We start from the raw sequence: 11,270 nt of genomic DNA, 5'->3' as shown, positions 1-11,270 counted from the left end.
CCATTGAGCTTCACAATGATGGCAAAGATATTGAAACATTCTGTTGTCATATATATTGTCAACTCCCATATATGAATAATGGGAACATTTACATTTTACTGGAGAAGAAAGGCTCTCCTATGCATAACAAATTAAGAACTGGAATTACATGAAACTGCAGGTGCTGGAAGTACTAGAAGAACTCATTGAGCCGGGCAACATCTGTGGTGGGAAGGAAGTTGGGACCCTTCTTTAGACATTGTAGTAGGGGGAAGAAAAGTAAGGGGGGGGGGGGGGGGGGGGTGGCAGAACAAAGATTGGCAAGTGATAGGTGGATACTGAACGGGGGAGGGGGTTGTTTGGCAAATGGGTTGATTAGGTGACAGGCTAGAGGTGGAAAGGTCAAAAGGGTGTTGGATAACCCAATGGTAAGAACATTGCATTCTCCAATTTCAAGTAATACCCCTCTATCTTTTCAATGCCCTCCCCTCCCCAGTGAGTGCACATTCTTCCACCTCCCACCCTCCCAGTCATCGTTATTTTCCCCTCCTTCATCTCTCATCCATGTCCCTGTCCCGTTCACCCATACCCCTCCCTCTACCTTTACATTTCACTCATCTTCTATAATTATCTGACACTCTTTTGTCTCTTTTTGACCTTTAGCCTTTGTCACCCATTTGCTAACCTTCCCTCCCATCACCTGTTTCCACCTGTTATTTGCCAGACTTAGTACCACTCCCATCTCTCTTTTCCAGCATTCTCCCCCTCCCCCTAATCAGTGTGAAGAAGGGTCGGGACCAAAATGTCATCTGTCCATTCCCTCCACAGTTGCTGCTGGACCTGCTGAATAACTGGAGTTTAAAGAAGCAACATTTGAAAAGGGGAAATTAATGCACAAAATGTCAATAAATGTTTAATGTTTCTAGTCCAAACCAGGGATTAAATTATTCGCATCTGTTTTAGTTTTAGCTTATAAATAGTGCTTTAACGGTAAACAGAACCCCCAGAAAATCTCAAAGGAAGTTGATAACGAAGAAAAGCAATGGATAACTTATACTAAATGAAGATTACTAAATAAAGTAAACAAGTACAAGTCTGTTTACCTCTAAATCCGACCATTTTCATTTCCTGTAATGTCAAGATTAATCTTTTATAGGGCTTTAGAATTCAGTAATGGTTAGAGAATTATGTATTTTAACTACATTCTAAGTAAAGTAAATGGCATACATGTCATAGTTATAATTCAAATACAACAGTTAAAATCCAATTCTAATTTAAAATCTGAATTACATTTTATTACTTTCAACTTTTTAGTTTCCATAACCCTCTGATAAGAGCCATAACCGGGTTTTGCAACCAAGACACAAAATGTTTGGGGAAAACTTTACTTTGTATCATCTCCTGACCTGACTTGGATCTGGAATGTTTTAAGTTCAGGGCCTCATTTCAAATTAGGTTGCTTTTCTCATTTATATAATATCAGAGGGCTTTTGAGAGCAGTTATACTGTGTGAAGCAGTTTGCTGACTTACAAGGAAAATAGCTATTGTTTATTGAAAATAACTTTTGGCTCCATTGAAAACCCACACTTAACTATTCTTAGCAGCCTCCATTAAGCCCTGAGGGACTGCCTTTGAGGCTACGATAAAGCCAGGCAGCCTCTGTCAAGCTTCTCTGCTGACCAATTTTTGCAGAATATTGGGACCCATTGGCATACTCATGGGTTCACTGACTATTTTGCATGCTTCCTAGTATTAGTCATCAGCTGGCTAAGAGGGTTATAATTTCCTGTCTCCACATCCAGTGGAGAATGTAGTGCAAGTTATTTCTTCTCTTTACCCAAATATTTCTCATCTCATTTCTAACTGGTAATCCATCTTAAAGTCTTATTGAGAGTGAACTAACATTGAGACAAGACAACATGCTACCACAAACACTACATGTAAACAGTAAATCATTACTGTCAATAATACATTGTGAACTGCACTTGGAAGGGCAAAGGGCAGTGGGCAATAATTTGCTAAGTTTCATTGAATTGATGATTTAAAAAAAAATCCTTCTAAAAAATGATACATTTTAGTTTAAGTTTCATAACTGATCTCACATCTGAGAACCATACTGACTGACTAATTTGAAAATACCATTAAATGTGGTACACAAATAAATCGGAAATAAATGGGTGAAAAATAAATAGCTCTAAGGTTTGAACTTGGATGTCAATTAGATGGATCTCCTTGTCCAAAACCTTGAACAGTGTGGGAATGGGACAGCCTGCTCACTGGCTGCAGTGCATACGGGCTCTCTAATTTGATTCAGGGACCTTTTTTTTTAATCAACATTCACGTTCGTTATATTTTATAATAAAATACAGTTTTATATATAGTTCTCATTTAATGTAATGGAACCTAAGAGAATTTGATGAAAAAATCTGAGCATTCAAAGTAGATTCCAATGATCACTATTTAATCACTCACTAAATATTGTTTTACTTGAGAGGAAGGACAGGAACATTCAAGCATCTGCCTAATTGGGAAAGGTCTTTGGAGACGTCAATAAAGTGACTATAAGCAAGTTTTCTTTTTAAAACCATAATTCTATTGAGATCCAGTAGCAGACTACAATAAAGATAAATATATTAATTACCATAACTCCTCCAAAATTTCTGTATTGTATTGGATGATAAAAATAATTCTAACAATTTAAACAGTATTTTCACGACATTATTAAACCACATTTTTCCATTTTGGTAATGAAAACTGGACATTATCTATCTGCAGCCATGTTAGATCAATGGCCAATGGAGTATTTTTGTATCTTGGTACACTAGGGACTATATAAATATTTGTTGCTGGGAAACAGACAGGTACTTGGATAGGACAGGTTTGGAAGGATATGGACCAAACGCAGGCAGGTGGGACTAGTGTAGCTGGGACATGTTGGTCAGTGTGGGCAAGGTGGGCCAAAGGGTCTGTTTCCACACTGCATCACTCTATGACTATGATATGAAGAGATTTCAGAACAGAGACTTGAGAATTGTATGGTTTACACATTTTATCAAAGAGACGAACGCCCAGAAATTCATAAGGGCCTGTCCCACTAGCGTGACTTTTCAGCGACTGTCTTCGACCTTAAAGCTCGAGGGCACTCGCCTGAAAAATCTCGAGCTGAATCGACCATCAGCGATGAAACCGCGAGCCGGGTCGACCGTCTCCATACACTCATACAAACACATCGCAAAGGCGGGGGCCAGGGAAAGCGGGGAAGGTAAAAGACGGCTGGCACAGTTCGATAAGTCGTTTAAAGAGCGCGGAGAGAGGGGGAGGAGAGAAGGGGAGAGAGGGGGAGAGAAGGGGAGAGAAGGCGTGGAGACACTTTTAAGAAGCCAGACAACTTTTAATAAAGTTTAGCGGGCATTAACATTACCGGTCGGTTTACTTACCTTTTTTTTCTCAACAAGCTTTACCTTTGATTACCTTCGATAGCATTACAACCTACCTTGGCTAAACCTACGAGTGAAAAAATATCGATTTTTCCATGGCGACCTTTTTTTACTCGCGGGCATTTTTCAGCATGTTGAAAAATACGCTGCTACCTAGCTGGGGCCTCGAATACGCGGGGACTACTCTCGAGCATGAAGGAGACTTACAAAGACCTCCTAGGACCTCGTGTCGACCATGCTGCGAGTATGAGTCGAGGGAAAACTCTTCCTAAGTCGTGAATTAGGTCGCCACAGTGGGACAGGCCCTATACCTGGTCTGTAGTGCAAAAAGCTCCATATCGTCACATCAGTGAATTGTATCCTGCCTCTGAAATTCATTGTATCGATATCATTGGAATGAATTTGAGAGGCAGAGCTCAATGTGCTTAAACCACTGCACGCACCTTCAGTGCTAAAACCTTGAAATGAATTTCTCAGCAGCAGTTAAATGAAAATATTTTGGGGAGTAGTTCCAGAGCTTAGGTTTTTTATCAAAGAACGGCACAGCTGCCAGTGATGGAGTGATGCTTCAGAGACCAAAATTCAAGGAGTGCAGATAGAAGTGGGAAAGGCCAGTGGGCAATTTGTTAAATTAACATGTGAATTTGTTAGTCAGGCATTGTGTAACTATGCACCAACACTGGTGAATGTTCGCAGGGGTGAATGGCAACTTGGACTTACTGCAAATAATGGCCAATAAAAGCTTGAGCCTGTTTAAAGAGTTTAAAGGTAAGAAAGATGAGGGTTTCTGTAATGTTCCTAAGGTGCAAATAGCATGTCATGGCAATGGCACAGAAATGTGTTTTTTAACTAGTCTTGGGTCAAGCATCACACCAAGGGCATGAATGGTCTAGTTCAGCCTTGGGTAGTTCCCAGGGACCGAGATGGAGTTGTGGGTCTTTCAAGTATCTCTTTAGTGCTAATGCTGGTAACCAAAGCCAAATTTAACAACCCAAACTGAACAGTTGGTAAATAATTTTGATACAAGTGCTATATAGTAAATTAAACACTTTCCTTTCTATAGTATACTGCATTCAACTTCTGTTCCGTATAGTATAAAGGATGTTCAATTTTAGTCATCATGTTGATTCACTAAAACCTCATCAGCACATTTTTTGTCATTTAAGTATTAGAAAAGTGTTACAATTTTAAAATCACAAACATTCAAATTGGACATACAAGCCATTTAAAGACCACATGACAAGAAAGCAAATTGATCAGTAGAGCATACATTAAACCTACAAGCAAATAATGCACGATATTTCCACATAACATTCCTGCTCATACATGAACCATTTCTCTGTAGGCAGCATAGACTCTAATAGATATACAATGAGAAATACTAGTTTATAAATCTATATATAAAGAGTAGAGCAAAATTCACTCTATGGAATATTTCTGTAGAGGTTTAACAGCTTCTTATACAGAACACAACCCATTTTCCTACAGTGCAAACATCAGGCTCTTTTGCCACATTTTGTCAATGCTATTTTCCTTTACACAATGGACATTACAGTACAAACATACTGCCATATTTACATAACAATTACATATTTATCATTTAAACATGATTGTAATAAGATTGGAAAGGTGACTTTAGCTTCATTTTAAATTCTATTTTTCAAGTGGTCATTTTAATTAAAAATATCAAGGAAATTTCATAAATTTCATTAACTGTGCAAACATCTGGTATGATTCTATAAAAGTGGCTTGTTTTCCTTAGTTATATCATTCAATACTCGTTGATGTACTTTGCATATAAAAATTAGAGTTCTAGCTCCCTACATGGTTTATTTCAGCCTGATTGTCTGTGCATTGAATATTCTTAACCTTAGTTCAGCTAAGTCATGACTATTGGGCATTTGGATTTGATATCTATTATTTTACAAAGGCATTCAACGTGACCACAATGAACTGACACAGTGTATGCAATATTCCAATCAAGCTCTGTTAGGAGGGCAAGGCTTTTTTAAATCTTAGATTTATTTTTCTCAAAAGTGCTGCTTAATTACTTAATACCCTTCATGCTTTTACCCCTTAGGATCCTCCCCCATACTTCTCCCTCTTCATCTCATTTAGATATCAAGTTTTATTGTAGGTTTCTTGCTGTAAGATTTGTTTTAGGTAGAAGATATTTCAGGATGGAAAACAAAAATCACAAACACAATAGCTTAGATTCAATGGTGCCAGAAGCAACCGTTCATTTTGTAAGTCTGGCTATGTTTTTTTTTTAAAGTTCTGCACCAAACTTCAATTTTCCATTGATATGTTCGTGTCAGATAATAAAAGAAAGTTGTACTGAAAGCTTCACTCCATCAGCAAAATATCACTGGCAGGATATGGGAAAATGGTCTCATAAAAATACTAAATCAACGAGGCTTATGATCCCGATGTCCTTGTCAGTAATGTTGATCAAGAACTACTGTATTTGAAGAGTATGCATTCCTGATACGTGAACTATATACATGGCACTATAAGAACCTCAATATCAAGGCATTTAACATTTGACATTTTTGATACTATTATTTATTCCCACAGTTTGAAGAGATAAAGCTGCAGAGTTTATAGCTCCACTCACAGGAGGCATGAAAGCACCACTTGCAAACTGATTAGCACCATATACATAAGAGCTCTCTCAAGCCGTGGGAAATTGTTTATGATAATTAGAAATGGATAAAAGCTAAATAAAAGGATTACTTCAGTTTATCTATTTGGTATGAAGTGTATTTTGCACAGGCACATTCCCAATAAAAAAAAGTCCCTGAAAGACAACTTTCAGTTGGCAACATACAGACAAATTCTATTCCATTTGACATCACGGAATACCTAAGGCCATGCCATTTGATGATTTCATTTTTTTTTGCTCAATAATGATTTTGGTGTTGAGGGAAGGATGTTTTTCTACTGCTGTTCATTGTTAAATACTTTCAGGAAAGATGCAGCATAGCCATAGCCAGGTGTGAGCCCTTTTCCAATCCCCCATATATCTCAATTCTGAGCTTTGAAAATAAATCTTTATAGCCAAAACGTGAATGTTTCAGCTTAGAATCTGTCTGTTTCTTCAATTTGTCTGATTGGAACTGTTGTGGAACAACCTGTACGAGACGTGCTGCTAGAATTGGCAACCTGGTTGAGAATGCTGTTGGATAATACGTTAGTATGTTGTTCAAACCCTTTATTCGTATGTGGACAAAATGTTGTAGAATGCTAGTTTATTCATGTTTGTTCAATCTACACAGCATACTTCAACATCTGTATTTCCCTTAATTAGCGGCCTTGGGTACTTGCACAAACAGTAAATAAATAATGAGAGTGTTATGGAGGAGAGAGATGTTGGCGGAGGAGAGAGACTCTAGCAGTCAGCTTCTTAATATTAGAATTTTGGTTCCAGTTAAAGAACATGACTTAACTTTTCACTTCAGAGTTAGTCTGAAATTTCCCTGAGGATATTGAATCAGTTAAGCTTTAGGCAACAGTGACTTATCTGCAACTATACTCTAGCTGCCGTGCATTTAGTCATATCAAATTCCACAAAGATCCATGCAGGGGAAAACTGATACGATACTGGAGTTTGGAATCCCTTACCACAAAACAATATACTACCATATTGTCTCATCTGAAAACAAACATGAACAACATCAGTCCACATGATAAGTGAAAATGTGTACAAAAAAGCTACGTTCACAAAATCACTAGTACCCGCATAAATGGAATGTTTCCCAACATTTCTGGAAAAAGGTATTCTGCAAAGTGTAATTAAACGTCGCTCAGTAGTGTTAATGCAGTTTACAGATAGTGACAGACAGGTAGTGCAGCTGTTCAAAATTAATTTCCTAATCTTCAAAGACCTCCAGGAATAATGGTGGAAAAAGTTCTGTTGGACATTCCACTTTCATATGAAGAAAGCGACTTGCATGGCAGGCTCCAATCATTCGCAGGTCTGTCACCTTCATCAGTAGTTTTGGCCAAAAGTGGGCAATATTGTGTTTACGATAATTAATGTAATGTTCAAAAGCAAGGAGGAAGGACTCCTGGATTTTCTCTATCTTGTCTATGCTTGTAAGGCCAGGTCGATCTACACAAAAAAACAAGGAGGAGCTACCATTAGGAAAGGTAGCAGAAAACTGTTAATTTTTTAATACAACCTGAACCATAAGTAAGTAATGAGGTGATGATACCAACAAACGTTCTCCTAAAATATACTTTGGTAGAACAATTTTAATGGAATGTATTCACAATTGGGCAGTTATAAGCGCATATTAAATCCAGCACAACTTGTTATGACATGAAGCAGGAACATCTGGGCTATGAATAAAATATGGTATTGTACATTTATCTGAGATTGAATATTTTCACAACCAGCAATTGGGCAATTATATATGTTCAACTGGAAGTTTTTAGCAGCATATATAAAACCATTGCAAGCTATCATTTTAACTTTACTACCAATGAGGACATAGTGGTAAATTTCTAACCACAGAAATTTATAAACAGCAGATAGAATTGGCTAATTGATTATGTAGTGTTTGGAATAACTGGAATCAATTTGTTGATAGACACAAAATGCCGGAATAACTCTGCAGACACAGCATCTCTGGAGAGAAGGAATGGGCCTGAAAACAGATTTCTCAGCAGTACAATCGTGCAAATCACATTGACTCCTGTGGCAAGCCCACTCACTTGCAACTCAATTCTAAAATTCAGTTCCTTGGTCTGTGTTTCGACCAAGGGCATGATGAAATCCGGAACTAAGTGCTCCCAGCAAAGTCCATACTCGGTTATTGCTAGCAGGTTATTGTAAAGTACCACTGGATAGCACTACTGCTGACATTTTCCATCACTATGGTTATAAGATCATGTGATATGAGTAGAATTAGGCCATTTAGCCCATCAATTCTACTCCGCCATTCAATCATGGCTGATCTGTATCTGATTAGAAGGGACAGAAGTTTACTCACAAGTCTGACAGTCACAAGTGGCCAAATATATTTAATGAAAATCAACCATAGGGACATAGGGAGCTGGTGAGCGGGGAGGGCATGTGGGGGAGGGGGCTGGTGTGGAAAGGAGGTGTGTGTGGGGGAGGGGGGAATCTTCAAAACCTTCATAACTTTTGTACTATTTCACCAATCGGAACAAAACTTATTTGACTTGCAGCAGCAGAGAATGGTAAGGTGGCGAAAAATCGTAGCGCTGTGGGGGGGGGGTCAGTTTTGCGCAAATTTAATTACAACGCAGACAGGAAGCGGTCAAGATGAGAGTGTTAGTAATGGTATAGATATCTACTGAACGTTTTTCTTGTTTATTATGGGTTTTACTGAGTACTAGGTTTATATATCTGTTTTGCTGCCGTTTTATTTTATTGCTCCGTTTCAAGACATATGGCAATAAAGCACTCTTGGCTCTTGATTTTAGAATGTTGTGTAACAACAAAGGTAAGATCACTGACAGCAGTAGCTGGGCAGCTTTATGAATATGAAGCTGAAATATTAGATGGCAACGCTTGGGCAGATAAACTTGACACTTTTATTCAACTATAATTTAAAAGGCACCATAGTGCATGTACATCATTTAGTGTGCTTACATGTTCACCTGTTAAGGAAAACATTTAAGTGACCATGTTCCATGCAGGTACTCCTAAATCAAGCTGATCTGCAAATGACAGAAGCATATGGAGGTGCTAGTGCATGTTTCCTTGCGGCTAGGTAACTTTTCTGCAGGGTCATTACACAGGTTATGATGTGTGATGATGTGCAAATGCATCAAAATCCAATAGGGTGATTAAATTAGACTGAATGAACCAATTGATAAGTGAATCTTGTGGGGAAAATAGCTGAGGGTTCTTCTATGCGTTGTGCAGTGTCTATTTATGGCAAACACAGAAAGCAATTGAAAACCAAATAAGGGCAACATTGCAAATACTCTGCAGTCATTAATAGAAGGAAAGTGTTGACATTCTGCCTTTGATAGATTTGCCAGTCATAAAACCTAATTCGTTTTGTGGTATAGCACAGCAACAGGCCCTTCAACTCACAACATGATGCCAAATTAAAATATAATCTCCTTTGCCTGCATGTGATCCATATCCATCCATTCCCTAATTCCTTTATTTACTTCATACTATGTTGCTTTGTAATGCAATAGCATGAACATATCCAGTTCATGTTCGTGTCGTCCTATTCTTGTTCAAACGATTGACTGGAGGTCCACAAATTTCCACTTAGAAGAGACCTGCCTCGTTTGCTCCTCTTCCTCATTTTTTCCATCAGAATATCTGCTTTCCATTGGAGAATAGGTCTGATCTAGACTCTGTTGAACACACTGTAAATTGTCAGTTTTCTTTCTCAATAGCTGCATGTTTTTAAATCCGGAAGCAACACCCTGCTTCCTGACCAACGTTGATCACCTGCCCTAAACGTCTAAGAATGTCTCCAAAAATACATTGATGCAGAAAACACAAACTGGTGCAGTTGGTGCATTATACTGGATGCTTCCTGTTGGGTTAAGACAATCTTCGGATAAAAAATGAATTGAGGATGTACTAATATTTAAAATTCTGCTTCAGACCTGTGCATATTAGATTGAATGGCTAGGTAATGTAAATGTTGTAGAATGTTTTTATATGATGGTCTAGGAAAAGGCATGTACCTGAAGACATCAAAAGCACAGCTTGGAGTAGAGCCACCTCACTGTCGTCCAAGTTGAACGTAGACAATGATATTCCCAGATCAAAGATTGCATCAGATACAACCCCAAGGCCTCCGTTTTTTAACTGTTCTCTTTTTACAGCTATCTCACCATTCAAAGTTAAAGTCTCACTCTCAGAGTCATAACGGACTGCTGCCCTGAGGGACATGATTTCCATACAACAGCCTTTCAGAAGGATTATCTGGTCTTCACATGGCAGCTAGAAAACAAAACATACATTAGTGCACGTCGCCGTCAAGCATCTATATCCTAACATTTGGCAAGTTTAATTCTACATTTAAAATCACAATATGTTCTTGTTGAAGCTATAGAACGAGTGAAAGAGTCAACCCACAAATTAATCAACTGAGGAGCAGTCCTGAGGAAAACATGCTCAGAATGTCTATCACTTACATATGACGTGAGATAGGAAGCTACGTTTGTTTTTCATTCACTTTTTTTCCTCCTTTGAGTGTGCTCACTTCACAACTGAACTGCTTCAAACACATTTGCACAATTGTATTTCACCAGCTGGAAAGTGGACTGAAAGTCTAAAGTGGAGCATGAAACAGCCTGCTTCCTGTTTGCATGTCTGAAGCCAACATTAGAGTAACCTCATCAAAAAACTGCAGTTGCTGGAAATCTAAAAAGAAAACAGAAAAAGCTAGAACCACTCAGCAGGTCAGGTAACATTTGTGGAAAGAGAAACAGGGAACATTTCAGGTCAATCACCTTTTTTTCTCTCCTTCCCAGTTCTAATGAAAACACAGTTTAAGCTGCAAAGAGAGTGGAGGCCACAATGGATGGGACAAAGGGGATAACTGTGCTAAGGTGAGGCTATGATCATAGTGGCAATATGTTGTAAAAGCCATCAGCCTGCAGATTAATGGGGCAATTGGATTGGAAGAAATCCGTTCAGCTAAGTGAGAACACACAGGAATATTGTAAATATCCAGCTAATGGAACAAGAAGACCCAGCAGGACATGTTGTGCTGATGGAGAGAGAGAAAACTGAGGCAATACCACAGATGAATGACTGGCAGAAATGAGGGACTGCTTAGATTTCACAGTGGTGGGAAGAGGTGAAAAGGCAGGTGTTGCATCCCCTGCGGTTGTTTTGATGCAAC

The 11,270-nt window shown here is 38.5% G+C and overlaps 1 protein-coding gene across 11 annotated transcripts in view; it reads right to left on the bottom strand.

Moving 5' to 3' along the window:
* Positions 1–555: 555 nt before the first annotated feature.
* The window catches only part of thrb (thyroid hormone receptor beta), a 191,208-nt gene continuing 180,493 nt past the window's right edge, over positions 556–11,270 (bottom strand). For 10 of the 11 annotated variants that reach the window (XM_055660625.1, XM_055660676.1, XM_055660653.1 and 7 more), the window contains 2 exons: positions 10,105–10,363; positions 556–7,531 (listed from right to left, as the gene is read on the bottom strand). In XM_055660625.1, the coding sequence (XP_055516600.1) occupies positions 7,290–7,531; positions 10,105–10,363 (501 nt within the window). In that variant the 3' untranslated portion in view covers positions 556–7,289. The remainder of the gene's footprint in view (positions 7,532–10,104; positions 10,364–11,270) is intronic. The other variant, XM_055660684.1, reaches the window with a different exon arrangement.

Source organism: Leucoraja erinacea, chromosome 2 (assembly GCF_028641065.1).
Source record: "Leucoraja erinacea ecotype New England chromosome 2, Leri_hhj_1, whole genome shotgun sequence".
Taxonomy (NCBI): Eukaryota; Metazoa; Chordata; class Chondrichthyes; order Rajiformes; family Rajidae; genus Leucoraja; species Leucoraja erinaceus.
This window is presented reverse-complemented; position numbering and strand designations above follow the sequence as displayed.